The sequence below is a fragment of the Thamnophis elegans genome, chromosome Z (assembly GCF_009769535.1).
Source record: "Thamnophis elegans isolate rThaEle1 chromosome Z, rThaEle1.pri, whole genome shotgun sequence".
In the NCBI taxonomy this organism is placed as follows: Eukaryota; Metazoa; Chordata; class Lepidosauria; order Squamata; family Colubridae; genus Thamnophis; species Thamnophis elegans.
Genome location: NC_045558.1, coordinates 37,356,727 through 37,384,708, shown reverse-complemented (window position 1 = coordinate 37,384,708; position 27,982 = coordinate 37,356,727). Strand labels below are relative to the sequence as shown.

Genomic DNA, 27,982 nt, shown 5'->3' with positions numbered 1-27,982 from the left:
TTGTAAAAACAGTCTGCATGCCTAGGTACTTGATTTTATACACTTGTGGCCATGGAAGTGATTGGAACACCTGATTCTGATTATTTGGATGGGTGAGCGAATACTTTTGGCAATATAGTATGTACTAGTTGTTCCCGACTCTAGAGGGAGGTGCTCATCTCTGTTTCAAAGCTGAAGAGCCACCACTGTCTGAAGATGTCTCTGTGGTCATGTGGCTGGCATGACTAAAAATGAAAGGCACCTGGAACGATGTTCTACTTGCATTTTTACGTGGTTTCATACTGGTAGGTTGGCAGAAGTTGGGACAAGTCACGGGAGCTCACTCCTCACGCAGCGCTAGGGATTCGAACCACTGAACTGCCGACCTTTCTGATCGACAAGTTCAGCGTCTTAGCTGAATTCTAAGGAAATTAAAAGTTGTTACAGGCAACATATCATCACAGGCACCAATCTACTAGCAGATACCTTTCATTGTGCCCATCAGAATCTGTATTGTCCATTTTTAATTTTTCAAAACTTTTTAAGCATAAAAACCACTATATTCTAAAGTTGGTGTCAGCATTCTTAACCTTTCTAGAGGTTATCAAGTATTCACAGAAGAATAAATACTAAATATATGCCCCATAGTGTAGATTACTTGCATCTACGACAGTCTATATTCATAGAAAACATAGTTTTATGTATATTTTATGGCAGAGAATACAAGTTAATATTTAAGATAAGTTTCTGTGACAAAAGGCGAGAATGGGAATCTCTCTGAACCTGTTGGGTTTATAAAAGCCTTTTTTAAAGTCAACACACCATATATGCATGAATAAAAACATTTGAAAGGTACATCGCAATCCAAACAGCGGGCACAGCCTGAACCCAGCAACGAGACTAGAAGCTTTTGCTTCTCCAATCAATGGCTTTCCAGCTGAGTAAGAAGCGCAACGCGTGCGCAGTAGGTAAAACAGCTTCCCCCCCCTTCTCTTCCGCCCGTTCTTCGGCTTCTCTTCCACTTCCGAAAGGTCCTTTAAAGGGCCAGCAAAGCTTTAAAGAAACGATTTAAAAATGGAGACTAAAATCAATTGTCCCATGACAATATGGAGTGATTAAAACGGGGCACTCTTGCGACTCACAGTTTTCAAATCCAAGGCAAAGCAATTGAGCGTAGCCTGCTGCGAGTCGTTTTTGAGGGGTAAGCACGTAATGGAGCCGCCGGGGGCTGGAGTCGGGAAAGCCGATGACTTAGAAGAGGCATTTGAGACCGGACCCTGCCGGCGATCGCCGCCAGTATCGGTAGCAGCAGTTCTACCTGCCGGAGGAAGCGGGGAAAGGCTGGGTGGCAGCACCCCGAAGCAGTTTTGCCCCATGCTGGGAAGGCCGCTCATTAGCTATACCGTGCGGGCGATAGAAAGGTAAAGCTATATTGTTGCTGCATCCTTCCGTCCCAAACACACCTGTGTCACTCAGCATCCCATTCCCATGTGCTTAAGAGGGGAAAAGATGCGTAACGGGCCAGGTGCTTCAAAGGGCTGTTCCGTTCTACGCATGCGCGCAAAGCGGAGCTGTGCATAGCGAGTTTTACAAAGCTCATGATAGCACTAAGAGCAGCTTGGCCCAGACTTGGAGGGTTTGGGAGGCTGCTGCTTAGCACGGTGGAAGCATGGCTAAGGAAAAGGTTAAAGATGGAACTTCTCATGTGCAGTTCTGAACTTCTCATGATGTATTTAAAGTGAGGATGTGTGCTTTCTGTGTAATAAGATTCATGGAACGATTTGGATGTATTCATATTCATTATCTTCCCCTCCCTCTGTATGCTTTCTAGTCAATGTTGCTTCCTTCCTAGGACTGAAAGATAGTGAGTAGCCTAAGGTCATTCAGTTCCCTTTGTGCCTAAGAACTCACAAAGTCTTTGGTTTCTGACTTGGTGCATTAACCACATCAGTGTTTCTCAAACTTGGTAACAATGTCTGGACGACAACTCCCAGAACAGCGCAGCAATCCCCATGAATTGATGTATGATCTTCATCATATGCACTGTTGTATTCTGGATCCTGAATGGTCTTTTAAAGATCACCTACATTCAAATTTGTATCAATAAAGCAGAGATGGCAATTCTACAAAATGATAATATGTAGTATTTTAAAATCTAGGGATATACATCTCTTGACATATGTTTAATGGTAAGGTTACTTGAGCTGTGTAGTTTGATGTTAGACTTAGACTAACTTTATTGTTACTTTGAAAGTACACTAATTGGCATACATTAAAATGAAATTTAGTTGCATACAGCTGTCAAAGGGTCACCAACTCCAATATACACTACACAAACATGACAAAATAAATAATAATTACAAAATTATGCACATACCCACATATATGACATGGAGAAACAACAGAGTCTAATTCGGATGTATACATGTACATGATGAGAAAAACGAATCTTGCGACATTTGGAGTAATTTTAGAATATATTGTTTAATTTATTGTGTTGGGTAACTGCCAGGGTAATTATTTTTATTGGTATAATTCGAGCTAGGTTTCCTTCAGTTCTGGTTACATTGGTTTCAATAATTAGCTTTAGAATTAGTTTTTATATATCCATATAGTGTTCGTCTTTATTTTATGTGAGAGTGATATGTTTATATAACTTTTAGGGTACAAAAATTGAATTGTCATTAGAATGCAGTTTCGCTTATGATGGCCTCCCATAAAGTCTGGTCTTACATTTAATTCAATGATAGGCTTTTGAGTAAATTTTCAGTAGCAGTGAATCTACATTTGTGTTACGTCAGTAGAAATTACTGACATAGACTTCATTATTCCTTGTCAAGGTAAATTTTAAAGTCAGAACACTAAGATAACCTTCACTGTAAAACATTTATATTAAATTAATCTTAGGTAGGTTTTCTTGAGGATTAATTTACATTAAACGATCTCTATTAGTAGTGATTTAGTTTGGCATAATCATTAGTTTTAATTGATCTTTTATGACAGAAGAAATTTTTGAATCAGTTGTTCAACCATTCAGGGAAAGGTAGGGTTAGGATTTGACTTCTTTGAGGTCTAAGGCTTAGTCTGGTATTAGATTACTTTTGGATGAGTTTTTAGGTTAGTATAGTCTTAGTTATAATATTACAATGAAGATTGATTGATGAACTGATTTTTTCTCTTTTTTGCTGGTCCTACTTTAATTAGATCTTTGGGAACATTATTTAAACCCTGGTGTTGATTTTCTGGATTATTTTTACAAGAACATCCTATTTAAAATTTAGTCAATTTACACTCAGTTTAATAGTGCACTTAGCGCCATTGGTTTTATTCATATTAAAATGTATTTGTGAAACAAGTTGAAAAAAGTTCCTTAATTCCATTAAACAACAACAAAAAGAACATTATGCACTTTTCTATAAAAGAAGAAGGCATTTGTGTAAATTAAGAACAATATATATGCTGAGCAGTATACATATAACTAATTTTCATACAATTAATAAATAATGATTAGCCAAAGATATATCATAAACATCTGCACATCTGTTCTTTGAGAAGGCTCCAATATACTGAATAATAATTTCATATAGAGTAGATAAGAATGGGTTTTGATTAACTAGAAGTTAAGGTGATCATCACAACTTATTAGGATATTATTTATTTATTTTATATATTTTATTTTTATCTTCTTGTTATTTGTATATTTTGCTTGTTTATATTTTTCCTTTTAATCAATCTGTCTCCATAAGAGCCTTTTTCTATTTAGCTCTTACTTTTGAAAGTTATATTTGGAGCATGATCTCCTCAAAAGGAAAACCAATTCATTTTTGGCAGGATTTTTATGAAGCAGGAAGTAGTTTCACTGTAATTCACTTCAGAATTATACAATGATTTGTTTATATTGATTATTACATTAGGAAATGTCTCAAATTATTAAATTGATTAACAGTAATATATTTATTTATATTGCATTTAATGTTGATTTATTATGTTGTACTTAGCTTTAAAGTTACTAGTAATCCTTGTATTTTCCCCCCTTTGGTTTCTTTATAATAGAGTTATAGTATTAAATTTTCATTTAATTATATACTGTTAGGAGTTCCAAATTTCTGTGCTATAATTTTGTTTTCAATCCCTTTTTATGCCTGCAGGAGATCAAAAAAGACATTAAAACATAGGATCCGACATTCCCTAAGTCTTTTTGTTGTATATTTTTGATATGTACATCATCCACTCAACTGCAGTAAAAATGTTGTAGTATTTTATCATCTGTTGTTCCATGCAGTTCTTTAATTGAAGTTTCAGGTTTGTTATGTATTTTGACTTTGAGAATTTGTCATAGTTGTATTTTTAAATTTCTGTAAAACCATCCGGGTTAAAGATAATCCAAACTAATAGATGATTTGAAGACAAACAAACAAACAAACAAACAAACAAACAAACAAACAGGATAAGTTTAGAACTTCACATTTAATGGATCATACCTGATTGAGAAATACGGAAAAACTTCTAAATGAAGTTTCTTCTTGTGCATGTTGAACAAAATATCCTGGTTCTGGACCCACTCACCCCTTAAAATCTTTTATATATTTTGTGTGATGGAATTGTGGAAAACAAAATGGGTTTGTATTTGTTCCAAGCATATAATTGAAAGAACAAGCATGAAATAATATTGGCTTGGGACAAATAATTTATTTTTCTGCAGTGCATTAGTGTGAGTCATTATGCTAGTATTGCATCCAGCACTGCACTCATTGAACTAAAACTTGCTCAATTTCATTTAATTTAGATTGAGATCTGCAGATTTTTAAATTAACAAACTCTTCAGGAATTAAAAGTATACATTTTCTGGCATACTCAAAATGATTTCAGTGGCCTACTGAACCAACCAGAAAGCAAAGCGAGTTACCCACTATCTTATTTGCTAAGATTATTATCTGAGATCTATATGAAGCACAGAGTTCGTGTTAGAAATATAGATTATGCTCTGAGTCAGTAAACTGAGAATCCAGATTGTTGAGGGCAATATTCTGACTCTATAAACTCCTTAGATGGGGCTGCAAAGCACTAAGAAGTGGTATATAAGTCTAAGTGCTATTTCTATTAAGGTCAATTCTTTGCTTTGTAGGATGTTAACTTTGCAATTATTTTTTTAAACTAACAGACTTTAAAAAGAAACAAACAATGAAGTTGAGTAAAACAAAACTTCACATCCACTAAGGCATGGACGGTGACTTTTGCTCTCAAGCACCTTGTTATCAATTCAAGTTTTAAATTCTTGTAGTTTGCATAACTGTTTTATGAAAGTTTTTTATGCTATTCAGTTTTGTTTTATTGTTCTTTGTCAATAGAACTGTTATATGGGGGGAAATGGACATGTAAATGGAAATTTTGCATTCAGTCAGACAACTTTAGGATACTTTATATTATTATGTAAAATGCCTTCTTGGGAAAATGGTTCATTCACTTATTTATCATGGGCTAAAATAGCTTGTTAGAAGAATAGATAGCAACAAAATAATTGTGCTCAATACTTTTGTACAAATAATATTTGTATGGAGAGTATTAATACAGTTGGTCTTTGACTTATTAACTTAAATAAGTCTACATCTGTTAGCAATCCACTTATAACGAGGAAGTGTAATCATGTCTCCATTCATATGATGGCAATATCAATCTTTTAGCTTTAGTAAGAGCATGGGCAATCCATTTATGTTATCCTGTTGTCAGATTCCATATACTACCAATATAGTTCAAGTAAAGATTATCATTTCAAAAGTTTTAGCTTTTGTTGCACAGTCACATTTATATAATCCACTATTTTATTTCAAACATAGTAAGTATAGGGCATTGTGAAACATATGATTTGAAGAAGTATTATAACTATTACATTTCCAAGAAAATGATGTCTTAGATTGTCCTTTTCTATACAGGCGCAATAAAGTCCCATACATTCTAAGCAGTTTTCATCCATAGTTTGACCTATTGAGACTATTGCTATGGAAGTGAAAATATTTTCCCATTATCTAGGCAATATAAGAACTTCTCATTCTTTATTCCATTTCTTAACTTCCAAATTTCAAATTAATTGATTGGTAAAACTATAAAAATAAACAGTAAGTCTTCTAGGTTTAAAAGATTTAACTAATTGTTTTAGTATCTCTGGTGTCTCTGAAAATGCTGCTGGCAAACAATGTTATTAGCTTTGTAGCTGTAAAAATTACCTGAGTTACGTCTGATAAATGAAACAGCTGGTCCTCAATCTATAACCATTATAATGGTTGTCTGCCTACTGCAGTCGCAAATGGGGCTAGCTGTTAAGTGAGTAAGTCTTCCTTAATGACGTCTACCCACCCCCCGCTCTCTCTGAAGCCCTTAGTAAACAAATGTGTGAGTTATTAAGTGCGGCATAAGATGCTTATAGGTGAGGTGTTGTCCTGTCAGCTGTTCAGCGTGCATGCGCATTCTGACCAGCTGACTGCGGCCTTCTTTTGAGGCCATTTTTCACCCTCCAGAGACTTCAGGAAACCTCTGGAGCGCGAAAAACCGGCCCTAAGGGCAAACCAGAAGTTCAGGAACAGACTTCCAGTTTGCTCATAGGGCCGGTTTTAGCCCTCCGAAGCGTTCAGGGGCCTCCAGGAGGTGTCCCTGAAGGGTCTGGAGGGCAAAAAATGACTCTATGAGCAAACCGGAAATCACTCGTAAGGTCATTTTTTTGCCCTCCAGAGCCTTCAGGGAAGCATCCTGAAGGTTCCTGAAGACTCAGGAGGGCTAAAACTGGCCCTACGAACAAACCGGAAGTCCTGAATCTCCTGAAGCCTCCAGAGGGCCTCCGGGAGGGTGGAGGAGGCTGTTTTCGCTCTCCCTAGGCTCCTATAAAGCCTCTGGATCCCGGGGAGGGTGAAAAAAGCATGCCAAAAATGGAGGGAAGCGTTGGTCATGCATGCATGCATGCATGCTGGGGTCATGTGGCACGCACACGCTTGACTCCCCTGCACTCCCCCCGCTTTTGGCACACAAGCCAAAAAAGGTTCACCATCGCTGGCCTAAGGACTTTAAGAATACTGGTGAGAACCCATAAGAGCCCAGCTTGTGATCTATTGCCTATTTCCAGGGGAAGGGGAAGTTGTCAAGCAACACTACTGGGGACAGTCCCTCTTGAAAGAAATGTATTTTAAGCCAATAAATGATCATCATCTTCCAGGCTCTTACCTGAATTTGAGCATGCCTGTCTCAATTCTTAACTGGGCATTGGAGTTCCTTTGGGTGAAGCTAAAATAGCTTTCAGGAATTTGGTTTGTATGGTTTCTAGCAAATCTTTTTTTTTTTGCAAGGATTCCTGTTTGTCCCCATATAGAATTTGCTCCAATGTTTTGGCCTTGAAAAGTTTTAAGGCAGCAGGTACTAACTGCCCTATGCCTGTGTAAAAGAAGTGCTTAGTTGCATTTGAGGACCTATTGGCTGCTTGCCATGTATGATACAGGTGTGCCTTCCATGTCCCTTGTGAGTGGAAAACCACCCCAAGATATCTAAATATTCTAACCTTTTCCAAACTATGCCTTCTATTTTCCAGAAGTATTGGCTACGTCTTTTAGCAAAAATTAAAATTTTTGATTTATCAAAGTTAAGGACCAGCTTGTTTTGCCTGAAATAGCCAAGTGTTGCCCTAATTTGTCTCTTCAGTCCTACAGGAGTTTGTGAAATAATAGCGGCATCATCGGCATATAGGAGAATCGGTATTTTGTGTTGTGCTAGTTTTGGAGGATACAGATTAGGGTTCTGTAAAAGATCGATCAGAGGGCTGATATAGAACCGGGATGGCGAACCTATGGCACGCGTGCCACAGGTGGCACACGGAGCCATTTGTCAAGACATGCAAGGCGCTGCCCCATCAGCTAGTCAGCGCGCATGCGTGTGCTGGCCAGCTGAGTTCACCCTTTTTTAAAGCCATTTTTTGCCCTCCCCAGGCTCCAGAGGCTTTATAGGAGACTGGGGAGGGCAACATGAGTCCCTGCCCCCCACGGAGGCCCCCCTTGTGGCTTCATGAGCTTCCCTGAAGCCTCGGAGTGCAAAAAAAACCCCAGCCTTATGGGCAAACCAGAAGTTCAGGAACGGACTTCTGGTTTGTTTGTAGGGTCGTTTTGAGTGCTCCGGAGGCTTCAGGGAAGCCTCCTGAAGGTCCCTGAAGCCTCCCGAGGGCCTTCAGAAGGGTGGGGAGTCTGTTTTCGCCCTCCCCAGGGTCCTATAAAGCATCTGGAGCCTGGGGAGGGCAAAGAAAGCATGCAAAAATGGGAGGGAGTTCCTGTAGTGCACGTATGTGCACTGGGGGATCACACATTGCATTATGGGTGCAGCACACCCGCACACGACTCCCGTGCACTCCCCCCACATATGGCATGTGAGCCAAAAAAGGTTCGCCATCGCTGATATAGAAGTTAAAAAGGGAGAGGGACAGGATGCAACCCTGCCATACCCCTTTTTGTACCCTTACTAGGCCAGTTAGAATCCCTTGAGGATTGCACCTCGCTTTCAAGGTGGAATTGTCATACAAGTTTTATATGAGGAAAAGGAGGCATTTATCGATAGTAGTGCATTTTAATTTCTCCAAGAGTGTTTTCCTGGATATTGAATCAAAGGCCTGTATTTTTGTACTAGATGGTGGAGTACCAGATGTGATCCACCGTAAATCTTCCTTCTCTAAAACAAGCTTGTTCATCTTTGATTATCTCCCCTGAAATTAGCCAATCCTGAAGTTTATAGTTTAGGTGTTTTGTATACAGTTTACTAATAATGTTTAGAAGACTAATGGGTCTGTAATTGCCTGGGTCATTTCTATTACCTTTTTTATAAATGGGTATGATCGCTTCTCAGTCTTTTGGTTAAGATCAAGTGTAGAAGCTAAGAAGTTTTCTAACTCTCCATGTTTGCCAGGGTATAAGTTCAATGCAAAATTATCTCAAATCTAATTATGTTTTAAAATAATTAATCTTTTAATTTCAGACCAATTTCTTTTCATTCATTTTTTTGTTGGCTGTGTTACAGCATGCTCAACTTTTTAAAAACAAAAGTGACATCTGGAAAACATGAATCACACATTTTCTGCAAATTTAGTACAAAGTAGGAAGTTTAAGAATATTTTTTTCTCAGAGAATAAACAAGTTGTGATACTTTTTTAAGTATTAGTGATTAAAATATGCTTAGAATAATGTATTTATTATATTATAGGTTTTCTTTATTTCCAATTGTTTTGATAAACAAATCAATTATGTCCATTACATCCTGCAATAATGAAGATCAAAGGGTTTGTGTAATGTTTTTGTTTTTCCACATGAACTGCTTGAAATCTTTTTAATATTTTGGAGGACCACTTAATCAAAGTATATAATTTAGATTTTAATAAATGTACTTTTCTAACGTAATGAATGTGCATGAACTGAATCGTTCATGGAATGAGAGGGTTCAAGGACTGAGAAAATGTCTATAGTTTCCTCACATCCTGGATTTGATCATTTGTTTCAATGCTTCCCCTCAGGATGCCACTATAGGGTAAGGTGACCAGACATCCTGCTATTGGCGGGACAGTCCCGATTTTTTAAAAATTTGTCCCGTGTTTCTCGGCATTTTTAAAAAGTCCTGATTTTTCACGCGACCACGCACATGAAAAGAAAACATTGTGCGGCAGTTTGCAACTGCTGCACAGTGATTTCTACTGTCACAGGCTCCGGAAGCTGGGGAGGTCCTTTGCAGGCAGCTAGAACTGGGGATTAGTGGCGTGGGGTCAGGACTGCAGAGCGGAGGGCTGAGCTGGGCGAAGCAAGGTGTTTTTTTTTTTTTTGAGGGGGAAGTCCCGGCTCGGCTGCGGCTCCGGTCCCCAAAGTCTGAAGGGCTTCCCCAAAGCCCCCAGTGCTCAGTCCCGGGTCAAGCGGCTCAGCCGTCGCAAGTTTTTTTCCCCGCTTCTCTTGGGCGCCGCTCTCCCTGCAGCCATGCCGGTCTTCCACACCCGCACCATCGAGGGCATCCTGGAGCCGGTGGCCCAGTAGATCTCCCACCTGGTCATCATGCAAGAGGAGGGCGAGGTAGATGGCAAAGCCATCCTGGACGTCACTGCCCCGGTGGCCGCTGTGCAAGCCGCCATCAGCAACCTGGTCCGGGTGAGCCGAGGGGAGGCAGGAGGGGATCTGGGTCGGAGAGGCCAGCGATGGGGGTGGCTTTTGAAAGGGTTAGGGGGTGTTGGGGGAAGGCAATCAGGGGAAGGCTGCTTTGCAACCGCCAGCAAAGTCCGTCTAAACTTCTTGGTTCACCCTCCCCAGCCCAGAGCAGACCGTTCTCAGGAAAGCCGGGTTCTTCCTCCCTCCCTTTTCTTCGCTTCCTCTCTTTCCCCTTCCTTCCTTTCACCTCCCTCCCCTCTTTCCTTCCCTCCCTTCTTTCCTTCCTTTCTTCCTTCCTTCTCCCTTTCTCCCTCCCTTCCTCCTTCCCTCCTTCTCTCCTTCCTTTCTTCCTTCTCCTCCCTCCTCCCCTTCCTGCTTCCCTCCTTCTTTCCTTCCCTATCTACCTTCCCTTCCTTCTTTTCTTCCTTCTCCCTTCCTTCATCCTTCCCTCCTTTCCTTCTCTATCTACCTTACCTTCCTTCTTTCCTTCCTTCTTTCCTTCCTTCTTTCTTCCTTCTTCTCCCTTTCTCCTCCCTCCCTCCGTCTTTCTTTCCTTTCCTACCTTATCTTCCTTTTTTCCTTCCTTCTCTTCCCTCCCCTTTCCCTCCCTTCCTTCTTTCCTGCTTTCTTTCCTTCTCTACCTTACTTTCTTTTCCATTCCTTTCCTTGCCCTCCCTCCCTTTCTTCTTTCCTGCTTTCTTTTATTCACCACCTCCCTACCCTTCCTTCCTTCTCCTTCCCTCCTCCAGAGGAGAAGCAGCTGCTTCTGGAACTTCTTGAGAAGTTTCCTTGCCTGCTTTTCTCCTTCTCAAATGCCTTCCAATGACTGGCCAAGCTCTCCTCCACAGAGTCTCTTTCTTCTGCCTGGGAATGGAATGAGGGGGTTGTTCTTGATTAAAACTTTTGCCGCCCAGTGCTGTGGCTGAGGTGAAGCCGCCAAAGCTCCCACTGGCACCCCCGCCCGTGGCAGCGGTGCCTCCCTCTCTGCTTGGAGCACCTGAGCTGGGCACTGCATTACCCCTGCCCCCTCCTCCTCCGCCATGCTTTTGAGGAGCCATGAGGCTGTGGGAGCCAGTAGGAAGGTGGCGGAGGGGGAGGCAGCAGGAAAAAAAGGCCCAGTGGCTTCTCAAAAGCATCGCAGTGGCGGAGGAGGTGGCGGCAGGGGTAACGCAGTGCCCAGCTCAGGTGCTCCAAGCAGAGAGGGAGGCACCGCTGCCACGGGCGGAGGCACCAGTGGGAGCTTTGGCAGCTTCACCTCAGCCACAGCGCTGGAGGAAATGTTTTAATCAAGAACACCCCTGTCCATCCGTCAATGGTGTCTCACTTTACTAATCTTAAAATCTGGTCACTTTACTGTAGGACTTTGCATGCCAAAATATCTAGACACAGGGACAGGTTTTTTTGTCCTTGTGCCATCACTCTTATAAACACTTAATCCTTACTGTATTTTATTATGTCTCAATATATTTACTCATATTATATGATTATAATATTATTATTCTCTTCTCACCTTATCTACTACCATCTTATTGGCACAATAGTATGATTATTATTAATCTGTTGCTTTGCATATACATTGAGAACCTCTGGAGTCAAATTCCTTGTGTGTCTAATCACATTTGGCCAAATAAAGTATTCTGTTTAGATAGTATTAGTTTGTGAATTTGGATATTATGTTTGTCAGCTTTAGCCTCAGATCAGTTTCAACATTCTTAGTTCCACGCACAAAAACAGGATGCTTTGAGCTTTTCTGCTGACCATGTCAATAGAATTGACAAGAGCAACACAGTTTACGCAGTGCAGTACTTGCATTAGTAGGAAAACATAAATACCACATTACAGACGCAGAATTTGTGAAAGAATGGGGTATACTGTCTTTGAATCACCTTTTCAAATTCAAATTAACAAGTTTTAATTTTTTTTTAAAAAAAAACCACAGTTCTTCGTTTGCTTCAGCTGTGTTCTGAAAATATGTATAGTTGCATGATAAAATGTTAGTTTTAATGTGTATTTTATGCTAGTAGAATATTTATCTTCACATTTTAAAAAATCCTTTTTTATTAGAGTTTGAATATATAAATCTGGAGCACTCTTTTAATATGATAATATGTGCCCTAGATCTAAGATATAAACAGGAGATAAACATATTAAAATACTGTATTATGAAAATTTGCTGTGGAATTATCAAGTCAAGTTTCCTATAAATTATAAATAATTGTATTATATAATCATAAATTATAATTATATTGACTAATAAAATTCAGCAGGAACATTTTTATAATCACTAATAAACTTCAACAATATATATATATTTCTATATTTCCTTATTAGATTTATATTCAGATTCTTATTTAGGAGCTCAGTTCAGGTTAACTAGGCATGAGGTAGATTGGAATTAGATTGTCTAAAGTCACCTAGTTAACTAGTTAGGCTCAGATTGGAATGAAACCTGAGTTTTTAGATTTCTAATCCAACACCTTAATCAAAATAGACTTTAAATTTAAATGTTATCTTTGCCTTGCAACTTCCTCAACTAACAACCCCATGGAAAACTTTCAAGATGAATCTGAAGTCATAAATGTAAACTACGATTTGGAAATGGAGATTATATTTCCATCAAAATTAGTAAAACATAGTCATAACTACAAGAGGTTTTTCTACTCTAGTCATAATCTTATTACTAATGCTGCAATTGTACACTCACTGAATATATATTATAAATTATACAGTAAATATTTGTTCTATGTATTATGGTGAAAAATAGACTAAATGTATAGGCAAAATTTGGAAGCTATATTATATACTTATTTCCGAATAGAATAAAATTTAAACATTACGTTCCAGGAAGTTTTAGACATTGTACTTTTTCTTCAATGTCTTACAGAATCAACTGGATTACTGATGTTGTTGTTGTGGTCTCTTCAGAGAATATTGAAATAATGAAATCTATTATTAGAAAATACGGCCATGAACGGACAACGGTAGTGGAAGGAGGACTAACCCGTCACAGATCTATTTTCAATGGATTGAAAGTATTTGTAAAAGGCAATACATTCTGTGCCCCACTCCAGAAACCAGAAATAATAGTAATCCATGATGCTGTCAGACCATTTGTTGAGGAAGATATTCTTTTTAAAGTAGTTATGGCTGCCAAAGAGCACGGGGTAAGTATTATAAAAGATCTGTAATGTTGTACTAATAGTGATATTCAGTTTAGTCTATCAACCTTATATTCTCCATTAATATGCATAACTAAAATTATTGACTAAGATTAAAAAAAATACTCAAGATACAAATGTTATGTACCCATGGGAACTTTTAATTTGCTTTCTTGAATGGATAAGAGTCGCCAGTACAAATTGGGCACATTGCTTTTAAAAATGAATGGATCTTAATTCCAGTGTGTAGTAAATTATGTGGAATGGAATACAGAGAAAAATACCATTGGAAGTTAAAACTCTTGTGCTTGCTTTGTAACCTTTGAATGTTAGCCACCTGAAAATACAATTAACTTCAGTAAAATATATTAAAATTTATTTTAAGGGTTTAAGTCACACTTAAATATATAGCAAAATGTTTTATTGCCTTATCATAGTCCATCTAAAAGTTTAATAAGTAAAGATTGTTTAATTTTCTATACTGTAAATGGTTAAATCAGTGAGATACTGAACATTGAACTTGAATCTATTAATAGGATAGCTAAGTAAGAAATGCCTTTCTTTGGTGAATTTCTTAATTTTATTAAACAAAGAATCAAAAATATGTTATGGATGTCAGAAATAGTTAACATAAACAGACATAATTGAAATAGTTATTACAATCAATATTAGCCATATTTATTTTTACTTAATCTGTTGCATTTTCACATAGTATATCAGAACATTCTAAACATTTATCCGAAATTATTCAGTAAAATCTTTTTTTCTTCTGTATGAGGAATCACTACTCAGTTACATTGTTTTGAGGAAGACACCAAAAACTGGGCTTATGGGGTGGGTGAGTAGCTAAGCAAGAAGGAGCAAATGAGAGAGGCATTTGATAGAGTAAGAAGAATAAAAGAAGAACATGATCAGTCGGGGTGAATTTGATTTAAATTATTAATGTATCTTAAATAGAAAACTATCTTTAGATACATTTTACTCCAAAAACATTTTCTTAAAATAAAATTGATTAAAAAAAAATCTGATTTAAATAAGAAAATCGGGTTTAAATTTAAAAATATGATTTTTTTAAAAAAAAATCATCACTTTTTATCCACTCTGATCAGTGTAAATTAAAAGAGAAACACTAATAATCCTTTTGACAAATTAAAGAGCCATTTTATAAATAAGAATAGATTTTACAGTATTATTGGTAAAAAGAATTTTTAATTATTATCATTTGAGTAAATGATAGAAATACCCTCATGTTATCTAAGATTCTAGGAAAAAAATAATTGAGACCAAATATCAATTTCAGGATTATGGTAATGGGATTTTAAAGTATATTTATCTCCAGAAAGAATTTAGAAGAAAATACACAATTTTTTAAATTAAGGTAACTTTTGCACTTTAAACGTTTTCTGAAAACAAAAAAAATAAATTTGTGATTTATAGGTTTGATAATTAGAAAGGAAAGAACTGAAAAGGACGAAACCATGACATAAACTTAACTTGTGATGATAAAATATAAATGCATTTATAACTGCTAGAAAAAAGATTGAAAGCGTCTTGTGTTTCGTCTTTCTACCATGTATTAAAATTAAAATGGACAGTGATTAAGATATTTGTACATATATGTATACACACAAACGTTTGTATGCATGCATGTATGTGTGTATGTATGTATATTTATGTATATATCCATGATGGCGAACCTATGGCACCGTGCCCCAAAAGTTCGGGAACGCACTTCAAGTTTGTATGTTGGGCTGTTTTTCTCCCTCTGGAGGCTTCAGGGAAACCACCTAAAGACTCTGGAGGGAAAAAGTAGCCCTAAGGGCAACCCAAAAGTCAGTTCCCAAACTTCCGGGCTGCCCGTAGGTCCATTTTTCGTTCTCCGGAGGCTTCTTTGCAAAGCCTATGCATAGCTAGTGCCTGCATCCATAGAAAAGCAATATAAATATTCTCTTTTTTTGGCATAGTAAACTGGAGTGTCATCCTAAATCCTTCCTTATTGATGGCCACTTAGGAAAAAAATATACAAAGCCTATTCTGAAACATGAAGTGAGATGAATGAGAAATCTACATAAATATTTCTTTGTTAAACATTTTTATGAAGAGTAATTATTTCCTTTTTAAATTATGTACTTAGACTTCCTAGTTTTTTAAAAAAAATCTTGGCTGAAACTTAACATTAAATCACTCATGCAACAATGATACTGTAAATTCAGATTCTGCATACCATATGAATAGCATAATTGTATGAAGTCCTAATGTTCTTGAAATGGCAATTGATCAAGTAGGATATTTCACTTTTTAATTCCACTTGTCAGTAGAATAAATTACATTATTATATTTACTAATCAGTTTGTTATGTGCCTGCAGGATTCAAATGTGGAGCTTATGAGAACTACTAAATTATGCCCTAGTAAATTAATTATATGAAACAATCTCCTGTTTGTTAGAATATAGCTTTGTAACCAATTAAATTCCATTTATGTTTTGAAGCAATTCATAATTAAACATACATTTCTAGAAACCCATTTTTTGTTGCCAATACAAGTTGTGAAAGGTAGTGAATACAGAAGAAGGCAGCATTCCAAAGCGCCTAGCAATTTTGTATTGCCAAAAGTTTTAACAGTACCACAAGGAAAAAAAAAATTCGGCACTTTAAAAAAAAAAGAAACTTGTCAATCCTGGGACCAGGAGTTTTCTTAACTCCAATTTTCTCATGAAATCTTATAACTAAAACTTCAGCTTATTCTGTTATAACTTCAGGAATAAGTTAATATCATGCTAGTGCCTTTTCCTTAAAACTTGGATTATTATTTCATTAATGGCAAAAAAAGGTGAAATGGGGGTGTTTTGACATTCAGATATAGTGCTAGTATATGATTAAGACAAATATATAAAGATATATTTTTATATGAATGTTGATTATAAAAATATCTGTTGGGAGATTCAAAGAAATATGCTACACCAATGTTCCAGTTTTAACCATAATGTTTATGCAGCGATAAAACTTGGTCCATTGCCAGTCTTTTAACAGAAAACAGATTAATAGAGTTGGCAGGTCATTGGCAGGGGGTTGGTCATCTAGTCCAACCCTCTGCTCAAGCAGGAAACCATACACCATTTCTGATAAATGGCAGTCCAATCTCTTCTTAAAAGTCTCAAGTGATGAAGCGCCCACAACTTCCGAAGGGGTTGGTTGATTTTTCCCACTGTCAGAAAGTTCCTCCTTATTTCTAGGTTGAATCTCTCCTGGTCAGGTTCCATACATTTTCCAAAGCACCTGAAAGCCAGACAAGGAATACCTTTACTTGCTTTAATTGATGTCTATTTGTTTGTTTCTCATATGCTAAATACAATTCATATGGTAGTAAGTATAATATAGCCACATTTCCATCAAAAAACGCTTGAAGTCTAATAGTTAGAATTTTACATTATTACAAGAATAATATTCAAGCTTTGAGAAAAAACTAAAATACCTTAACTATAAAACTATACCGTATATACTCACACACAGAGGTGGGTTCCTACCAGTTCGCACCTATTCGGTAGAACCGATTCGTCAAATCTACCGAACTGATTAGAAGAGGTTCCACCAGTGGACCCGGAAAGCAGGCCACACCTACAGAAGAGGTTCCAAAATTTTTTGAAACCCACCACTGCTCACACAACTATACAACTGTTTCTAGAGCTCTGTGTTTATGAGTTTATAGTAGTTCATGAACTGAATTAGCTGCTACTTAAATTATATTTACAGATTTATTGAAATATGTTCATTTTAGCAGTTTATCAACATTTATCTTTTAAAATATTGTGGGGTTGTTGTTTTTTGCTCAAAATTGTTAGGGCTTCATTTTGGAATGAAAATTAGGATACAAATACATAAAATGTATATACTCAAGCCTGCTTTTCATGGATATCCTAGCTTTCTTTCATCTATACCAGGCTCCAGGGATGAAGCATTTCCAACACAATTAGTGCATGTCATTTCACTGAGAAGTGCAAGACCATAAATGATCAACAGCCTTAAGCTATGCATCTTTTTTCTGATTTCCAGGAAATCAGGTGTAATTGGAAAGCAAGCTACTGTTGCTACAGAAACTTGCAGTAACATGTATCTAACAATAACTCAGCAGCTTTTTTATGTTGGTCTATAATAGCAAAAAGAATTTTTTTTGTATTAGCTATAGGAAAATAAATCTTTTTCACATGTAATAATAACCAGAGTTCTAATTTGGGCTGATTATGATCGTACTGAAATTATAGTTGAAGCTGCTTCATTAATCCTGCTTGGTTTTCCTGACAGTGGGACTGGCTAGATCCGTGATGATGAACCTATGGCACGTGTGCCAAAGATGGCACACAGAGCCCTCTCTGTGGGCACGTGAACCATCGCCTCAGCTCAGTTCTGCCCTGTATGCATGCTGCCTCCTACCAGCCAGATGATTTTTGGGTCTCTGCCATGCATACGTGGGGGTGGGGTGCATGCTTAAGATTTTAAATATAAGGACCCCAAACAGAGAAAAACTTAGGTCTAGCTAAAGTACAAGATCTAGATGTAAGCCAAATTACTGTTTAATGTTTACTGCTAATTTATTTCTGTCTCACCCTAGCCTTTAGTTCTTAAAAAATATAGGTATTTCCTTATGAGAAAAAACTATAGAAATATGGGGCTTTTTAGGAAAAAGGCAGTTTGGGATATATATATATATATATATATATATATATATATATATATATATATATATATATATATATATATATATATATATATATATATATATATATATATATATATATATAAAATCATAGTCAAGAATGCAAGTAAGGACTGTGACATTGATGCTATTATACATCTTGGCACAAATGATGTGTCCCAAAAAGATGTACTTTCTGTGAAGAATAATTTCCAGAGCTTGGGGTATAAACTTAGTAGTGTAGATTGTAGGCTTATCTTTTCAGAGGTTTTACTAGTATATAAGAAACAAAAAGCAAAGGGCCAGCGTGTAGCAGAGTTTAATGTGTGGCTAAAGGAGTTGTGTAAAAGGGAAGGCTTTGGTTTTATTAGTCATGGTGCGTGCAGCTGGTCCAATGAAAAACTGTGCAAAAGAGATGGTTTGCACCCATCCAAGAAAGGGACTGAGTTACTTGGCATTAAATTCACAGATTTTCTGGATAAACATTTAAACTGAACAGCGGGGACAGAGATTTAATTGATACAGAACATTTTTGTCCCTAGCAATCTAAAACTCATAGGGTTATCAGTGCATGTAATATAGATGTTTGTGCGGGTAACATTATCACTCCTGCCGTCAAGCAAAACCAAGCATTTAATAGTGAGTGCCATACCGACTTCCTGGGGGCGGAGCCTGTCGCCGAAGGAGCTCAACGGAGCTCCTCTCAGAGTTCTGGTCTGTATATCTAATTAAGATCAATAGATATCACCCCTTTTTGGCAGAAAGGGGCAGGCAGAAGCTCAGGTGCTAGGATTTATTCGTAGTTCACAGCCCTTTTTCTTTTTTCTTTGGGCTGCGAACGGAGAAAAGATCCAGCGTAACTGAGCTCTTATCTCCAGCCAGTTCTTCTCAGCTGCTTTTTTTTTTGCAGCCCTAGACAGGCGATCCCCCCCCTCAGGACAATGATAAATTGCTTAAAGCAACTTAAGACCAACACGAGCGGGTTTTACTCCTGTGATGTTCCTTTTTTATAACTATCTAAACACCAGCTTCGTTTTCCTTTGAAACTTCTTTGTTCAATCGTGCTGCAAAATGGCGTTTTTACTATGTTGGTGATTGATGACGTAATTAACCGGCTTTATCTCCCCGGAGACTGCTACTCATTAACAAGCAAAATCTACAAATAACTTATTGAGAACTGAGCAGGTGAAGACACTGTTTATTTGTTTATTCTCAGCTTTTATCTATAATGCCTCCCAGGTCTAAGCAGGCAAAACGCTCCCCCCCGCATGTGCTTAAAGAACTTGTTAGTAAATCGCTGCCCTCGCCTCCTACACCCCCTACTGGAGATTCCTTAACACAGGAGCTTCTTTTTCAAATACTCAATGATTTTAAACAAGAAATCAAAGAATTTGTGCTGGATTTATGCGACAAAATACAGACTAAGATTGCCCTAATAAAGGTGGATATGTTTGAAGCTATGTCTACTTTGACAGATTATATCGAAGAAATGGAGACTAAACTGGAAACTTTGGAGGAGGCTAATTCTAATTTGACTTCCAACATCCAAGCATTACAACAAGAGATTAGAGATACTCAAACACAACTTATAATGATAAATTATAACAGAAAGGCGTTTGCAATAAGAGTCAGAGGACTGCCCAAAAAGAAAGGAGAGAACTTGAAACAGACGTTTGTAGAGGCTTTCAGTCAAGCGGTGGGAAGTCCGGGATTCAATTTTGATTGGAATATTCGAAAAATCTATCGCCAGAATTCGTGTGTAGCAGAACAGCGACAGCTTCCAAGAGACATAATTATATACTTTTTCACAAGAGAATCCAGAAATGCGATCATCCATAAGTTTTACAACAACAGGCTCCGAATCGATGGGCAAGATTTGTTTGTCTTTAAAGAAATACCACTCCAGATGCTGCAAGCAAGGAGAGACTATACTTTTTAACCCAAGAGCTTAAAAATCGTCAAATACAGTATAAATGGGAAGCTCCAGTTGGAATCACAGTTACACTCGAGAATCAAAGATTTCGTCTCAATTCTGTTTCGGAAGCTCGGGACTTTTATTATAAAACTCTGAAGGCGGGGCTTCTTGACTCACTCGGAAAAGCGGAAAGACAAGGTGAAGGAAAGACAAGCAGCAATTCACTTGGTTACAAGATGGAGGGAGTTGTTCTCCCCCTACCGGAGAGGCAGAAGAGCGGAAACTGAGGATTTAGCCATATTTTCAAAGCAGCGGGACACGTGGTTATAAGGCAGAGGGTTGCCTTCTCTTTCCGGAAGGGCAGAAGAGTAAAGAATAAAGATCCAGCGATGTCTTTAAAATACTTTTTAAGCTCTTGGATTGATTAAAATTTTAGGATTCCTGTTTGGTACGAAATGGTAAAGCTGTGTACCGATGAGGAATGGAAAGAAGCATTGCTTATTTTGGACAGATATTGTATGGGATCTTTATAAGACTTATTTGAATTTTAATCCAAACTGCGCATGAATTGTTTTCTGGTGTGAGGAAAGCGGGGACCAAGATTTATTTGAATTGCGGTTTGGGATGAATGGAGTTGGGAGGAGTGGGGCAGAAGGGAAGGTGGAGCGGGACATCGATGAAGGGATCCTGGGACTGAATGAAGTGGTATGGATTTTGGGCACACATTTTACGGATTTACATGCTTGAAGTATAATATAAAAAGCTCAGGATTTTAAAGTGAAGAGCGAGATCCTAATCTTATGGAATTTGGGCTTGGGAGGAATGGAGATGAGAAACGAGGGGTAGGAAGATGAGTAGCGAAAGTATGATTAGACTGCTCTGTATTTGAAGGTAAATTGATTTTTGTATAAACTATTATTTGAATATAAGGTTAAGAAAGGCTATCTGGAGAGTCTACAGGAAGATGGGGGTAAATATCAAAGAAGCAAGGGACGAAGATAAATATAAATGGAATGATCTATACTGTTTAAATTTTAAGAATGATGGGAGGCTGAGCATAATGCAAAAGATTTTTATTTTTTTTTATTCTTTTTTTCTTTTTTTTTCTTTTTCGGAGTGTTCTTTTTATTTTATTTCATTATTATTGTTAATAAGATATTCTAGAAGGTGAATGGTACTGAACTGTGCCGGGTGTGGGACCTGGGAAGTCGGAGGGGATTAGGGAGGGGGGTTCATTGGGGGTGGGTGGGTGGGTGGAGATATAGTCTCAATATATAGAATAAGAAGAATACACTTGTATACTGTTGTTCCTTATCTTTTCTTTTTATTTTTCCTCTTTTTTTTTCTTTTTCTTTTTCTTTTTTTTTCCTTCTCTTTTCTTTTTAGCGCAATTTTTAGTAATTGAATAGATTAATGAATAGAGAAATGCACCAAAGTGAGAAGTAGAGGAAAGAAGAGGGAGAAGTAAGGAGGGAGGAAGAGGGAATGTAAGGAGGATGAGAGGGGAAGGAGGGTGAGGAAGGCGAGAAAGGAAGATAGGAGGGGAAAGGGAAGTAGGAGGGGTGATTGTTGGAGAGAGAAAGGAAAGTTGGAGGGGGAGAAGAAGGGGTGTATGAAAGCGACAGGTTGGGTTTATGATGTTGTGTTTAGGTTGTGTTTTTTTTTATTATATTATTATTATTGCAATATTCAGTATATAAGTGAATGTACAAAATTGAAAATGAAAATGAATAAACATTTGAAACAGAGGAAAAAAAATTTAATTTGTGAATTGTTTTCTGACAAGTCTATGTTAAAATTTGGGTGTATTCTGGTGTATATATTTACTTATAATTTTGTTGTCAATGAATAAACTTTTAAAAGAAACTTGAAAAAAAAAATAGTGAGTGCCATACCATATGCATGAATCATACAAGTGGCAAGAAAATAGGGGCAATCAGGCATAACAAAGGTTATGTAGACAGTAAACACAGGGTCAATCAAAATGGACTCAAATGTCTACACACCAATGCACAGAATATGAGAAATAAACAGGGTGAATTAGAAATTCAAGTAAATGAGGGCAGATACGATACTGTTGCCATTACAGAAACTTGGTGGGATGAAACCCATAAATGGAACACACAGCTAGAAGGATTTAAATTATTTAAAAGAAATAGACCAATAAAAGAAGAACATGAGTTGCACTATATATAAGAAATAACTACATCTCTACAGAAATAGAGCACGACAATGATGAGAACTATCTTGAATGCATTTGGGTCAATATTAAATGTTGTGGGGGGCGGGGGAATGACATTGCCATAGGTTTATACTACAGGCCACCCAACCAAGCAGAGGAGTAGATGAACTTTTTGCTAGTCAGCTAACTAAGGTATGTAGAAAGCACACCACAATTGCAGTGGCAGATTTTAACTACTGACATCAACTGGGAAATAAACTCTTTACCAAGTGGAAGATCCAACAGGTTCCCAACGAACCTAGCAGACAACTTTGTTTCCCAAAAGGTAGAGACGGGAACAAGCGGATCAGCCATATTGGATTTAATTCTCACTGAAAGAGAGGAAATGATAGAAGGTGTTGTAGCCATAGGAGCCCTGGGGGCAAGTGACCATGCAATATTGGAATTCAACATTATGCAAACCCAAGTAGTAGAACAAAGTCAAACTAGAGTCTTGGATTTTAAGAGAGCTAATTTCAATAAACTTAGAGAGAGCTTGGGAAAATTCCATGGATGGGGGAAAACAACTCAAGAAGCTTGGGAAATTTTGAAAAATGAGATTACAAAGGCCCAGTCTTGCACAATACCAACAAAGAAGGAAAATAACAGCTCCCAAAAGAAACCAGCATGGCTGCATAAAGAACTCTCTGACAAATTGAAAGACAAAAGTATAAAAAGTGGAAAGAGGGAGACATAATTAAGGCACAATATAAGCAAATAGCCCAAGCCTCTAAAGATGAAGTAATCAAGGAGAGAAGCAACTTAGAAGTGAGGAGAAATTTTCTGACGGAACAATTAATCAGTGGAACAGCTTGCCTCCAGAATTGAATGCCCCAACACTGAAAATCTTCAAGAAGATATTGGATAACCATTTGTCTGAAATGGTATAGAATTTCCTGTCTAGGCAGGGGTTGGACTAGAAGACCTCCAAGGTCCCTTCAAACTCTGCTATTGTATTGTATTGTATGTAAACATAGAGAGATTTTCCCCTTCACTCAAATTACCATTGTTTATCTAATTATTAACAATAAAATGTTCACATATCCGTAATTGTTCACAGTATTTTCTTGCATTGAGAGTCTGAGATTATGCTTACTGAAAGTATATGTACTGTAATACTAGAACTTAAGCAAGTGACTATCCAAAAAGGGTCCAAAATAAATATGTGTGTGATGTCAAAGAAATAACAATGGGTTTACTGATCAGTAATATGGTAACATATAAATGTTGGTTCTGTAATTGCTGCTAATTAATTTACAAGTTTGTTGGTAATTAAAATAATTACAGAATCAATTTAATTCCAAAGAAATGGTATAAATCCAATGTGAATTTATACAAAATTCATTATACAAAATATGTACTTTCTGAAAAATAACTGAAATATTTAAGTCACATAATCATGGTTGCTTTTTCTTTGAAGGTGGCATTTCTAAAAATGTAAAAGAGGTAATTCTTTAACACAGTTCTGCTAGCAGAAGTGGTAATTACAGTTATGGGTAAAGCATGTTGATTATTAGATATATAATTGGTGAAAGCATGGATGTCTGAACAGATGTACATGTTTCTACTTGTTGCAAAAATAAGTACACAGTTAATTCTGCTTGAATGTAGAATTTGTAACGAATTTGTTATGAATGTTGTCAAATAAAAGTTCTTTCAATTATGTAAATTCTAGTTCCAGTTGGCAGTGTTCTAACAATAAGAGGGACAATAGTGGGCACAATTAGATAAATAGGGAATCTGATTAAATATTGGTAAACTAAACCTACCCAACAAAGTCAGTGATAAGATCAAGGTGATTTCACCCCTCCCCTTTGCTTTTGATCTTTGTCCTATGGTTTAAAACCATATTAATATGAATATTTAGAAGTGTCAATGTTTAATTTGATAAAATGGACAATTGATGACATGAATTTGAAAATTGTTACATCGTTTTAATGTACTTTTGCATTTTATTTACGCTTGTAAAAATAGAGCTAAATTTTAGATAGGGGAAAAGCTTGTTCTCAAAGTTCTAACCACTAAAGTTCTATTGCTAACCACTTCCTGTAATTGGAATTTATTATTTATATCAATCTAATATATATTAGAAATTAATTCACAAGTTTCATACATGCTTAGCATAGGATATCTATAAGCATATCATTTGACTAAATTAAGTTAATCTAATGTTCCGGTACTCCTTTACAAAGGTATTAAATCAAATTTAATAGTCAAACAAATGTTTTATAGTTATTTATCAATGAACCAGAAATGAAATGTTTAGCAAAGGAAAGGTTTTAATATAAGTAAACTATTTCACAATGATCATTATTATTGATAATGACTAATTCATATTTGATCATGTAATGTTGTTCCATTTGAAGGCATAGTCATCAATATTTTTCAGTATTGTTCAGAAAATCTTTGACACCCAAATTCAAATAAACTTTGCCATACATTCATAACAGCATTCAATCAATATTAAGAGCTAGGGTAATAAAGTATGTCAATTTGATGATCAGCTTAATCAAGTAGTGATAATGAATATTCCATTTAGAAACAACAAAAAATATAAATAAGAGTTTAGATTAATTATCGGTGTATCATTGAATAATTTTGTTGTCTACTGCAATTAGTTGATCGTGCATGAACTTGATATATAAATATTTTGTGCAATTAATTCTGGTGTGCCATTTATTCACATGGAATTCATCTGTGTCTATATTCGATTAATAATGTATGTAAAGATTAAACTCTTTAATTTGATTTGACTTGTTTTAAAACTGACATTTTTTGTACCCTAGGCTGCAGGAGCAATCCGTCCTCTTGTCTCCACGGTTATTGCTTCCACTACAGAGGGATGTTTAGACCATTCACTAGATCGTGCCAAGTACAGAGCAAGTGAAATGCCTCAGGCTTTCTTATTTGATAAAATCCATCAAGCATATCTTCAGGTAAGTATTTTGGTTTTTTTGCCGTCAGTGTAACAGTAAGAACATCTGGATTATTTGTATAGTACTAAATGCCATTTCTCACCTGAAAGCTCCAAATAAGTATTCTTTTAAAGAACAAGTTGTAGTGTTTCTTTTCCTTGGCTAGGGATTTGGCATGTGCTTGAATATAGGTAGATCTCAGGATAGGCAGCTTCCTTATCCTGCTACAGGATCAGACTACTATTTCCCAAGGATATGTCTACCTATTACCACGTGTATGTCATTATCCATCTGTAACTGAGGTAGCTGGAAGATGAAGGTTCTCTCTGAAAATGACATTTTTGTCGCTTACCCTACTTCCAAATACTACACATAGGAAATTTAGAATGAATGAAACCAGTGGGAATGGAACTAGAAATGACATTGGCAAAGTTGTGTCTCCAATTGATTCTTATGGAAGGTCCCTTTCTATCCACTTTCTGACCTGTTTCCCCCCCCCCCCCCCCCCCCCCACAAATTCTCTTTTGGCTGAAAGGGAGGCAATATTCCTCCTTTCTGCAGCCCTGATTTTCATGATTGCTTTCTATCTTGTTCAAACCTATGGTTTTATGTCAGAGTGCACACAATGTAACTATTTTGAGACAACCCAGGAGCAAAATACAGTAAACAGTGGTTTGTCTTTCAAACAGTGGTTTATCTACAAAGAATATACATATACGTACTAGATACAATCAGGCAATCAATCATCAAATATAGCACGGAAGCACGCACATACCCAGAGACAAGCCCTCACAGGATCTCTCTTATATAGACAGCCTCTTAAAGTGATAACCCTGCTGATCCATTCTCATTGCATTCTCATTTCAGTTTATAGCCTTACAGCAGCTGGTCAGCTATTAAATCATTATTACCATCACAGTGTAAATTGCTCAGATAAATAGTTCATGGTGAATGATTTGTGCCTAAACTTTTTAAATTTGTCTTAGTGAATATAATATTATTTTAACAATATGTGTCATAAATTAAATAGGTCTTCCTCACTCATTTAAAACAAGAGTTCAGAGTAAAAACTAGAGAAAAATTGAATAAATGTATATAATGTATTGATATGCCATAGAGAGAAGAAAAAATGATGGCTCCTTCTCTAATGGACTAAACAGAACTGTATTAATTTGAGATATATTATTATCTCAATTAGAAAAGATAACAGACTTAGAATTATTAATGAAATTCCAACCCATTTCCACCCAAATTGATATTAAATGTACAAGTTTGGTAACTGGCATATCCACAATCCACAGAGATCTTAAAATTATGGAATGGTTAAAGAGCATTATTGCTATTTCTCTAGGATTAAGACCTGAGACAACATGATCAATTCCATGATAAAAAAATTACAAAATTACAATCAAAACTACTTAAAGTATGGGGGCAGCTCAGCAGAAATAATTAAAAAGTAAGTAGCCTATCATTGGATGATGAGTAGCGGAAATCTTTATTAAATTGCACATAAGGATTCCTTCAGGAATGCTTCTCATTGCCAATTGATTTTAAAGTATGATAATGGATGCTTACAGAACAAGAGGGAATTATTCACAGAGACTCTTTCCTATAATTTAATTTTTTAAAGTCTAGTACAAGAGATCATCTTTTACAGCTTTCAAGACAAGCTACAACTGAAACACAATGGATAAATGATCATTTATCCATATCTTTCTTTATAAGTGCTTCAGTTATGGAAAGACTTTCATTTAGTGCATACAATTGCAAAAACTAAAAGTCAAGTATTAGTTGTTATTTTTAAGAGAACATTACATTTATATGTATATTTTAAGAGAGATTCCAGGATTACTTCCTATTAGCTATATTAAATGGATAAGTTAATGAAAAAGTTTTTATGGAAGGCTAAAACTCATTTCATGAGGTGGCGCAGTGGTTAAATGCAGCACTGCAGGCTACTGCTAGATCAGCAGTTCAGCGGTTCAAATCTCACCGGCTCAGGGTTGACTCAGCCTTCCATCCTTCCGAGGTGGGTAAAATGAGGACCCAGATTGTTGGGGGCAATATGCTGACTCTCTGTAAACCGCTTAGAGAGGGCTGAAAGCCCTATGAAGCGGTATATAAGTCTACTGCTATTGCTATTGCTATTTCAATATTGGTCAAATTTAAGTTACGGCTGTGTTAGTGCGCACGCACACACAAAACACATACTTCAACAAGAGAGATTCTCTTTTAGCAGTCAAGTCCTGACAGCGAAAGGGCTGTGAGATAGACCAAGGAAAGACTATGAGACAGAAAGAAATTTTGGGCTCTGTGTACATTTGGATTTTGGCTGCCAAGGTTCAAGCAGGTATTGAGGTGGAAAAGAAGGATTTTTAGCTCTTGCCAACTCAAATTTTGACCTTCAAAATCCAAGCATGCACAAGTTAGAAAGGAGTTCTTTCAGCCAGCTCCCAGAGACAAGAGGGAATCCTCTCAGCAGGTGGCAACAGCTTGCAATCTTCCTTGCAGATTTCCTCATTGATCTCTCATCATTGAGAGCAGAGAAGATTTCAAATGCAATTATGTGCCCATCGTTTTTAGCATTTCAAATATGTTTAGATTCATACAGCAGATGTCATTTCTGTATGTGTAAACACTTAAATGTTCTCTATTATAATGATAACAATTATAATGCTGAGCTACCACTTGACAGATGTTGATTAGTGCAATCAGGTTGCCAAGAAGCCAGATTGCACTCATCTGACTATGCAGGGGAAGTTGTGTGGAATTTTGCAATATTCAGAAGTGCATTATATGTGTTGTAACTTTGAATGGTCATTAAGCAACAAGTCATTAAGTTGCATTTGTATCCTGATACCATGATACATCATTATATTAATAAATATTTGATTGAAACACAGTTACAGTTGTGGAGCAAAAAGAGGTTGAATTCCAAAGTGAGAGCTCAGCATTAAA

The 27,982-nt window shown here is 36.7% G+C and overlaps 1 protein-coding gene across 1 annotated transcript in view; it reads left to right on the top strand.

The window, feature by feature from the left end:
* The first annotated feature begins 992 nt into the window (after window positions 1–992).
* CRPPA (CDP-L-ribitol pyrophosphorylase A) overlaps window positions 993–27,982 on the top strand; it is a 39,567-nt gene continuing 12,577 nt past the window's right edge. Inside the window, exons 1-3 of the mRNA XM_032237600.1 lie at window positions 993–1,400; window positions 13,009–13,288; window positions 24,896–25,045. Of these exons, the coding sequence (XP_032093491.1) occupies window positions 1,192–1,400; window positions 13,009–13,288; window positions 24,896–25,045 (639 nt within the window). The 5' untranslated portion in view covers window positions 993–1,191. The remainder of the gene's footprint in view (window positions 1,401–13,008; window positions 13,289–24,895; window positions 25,046–27,982) is intronic.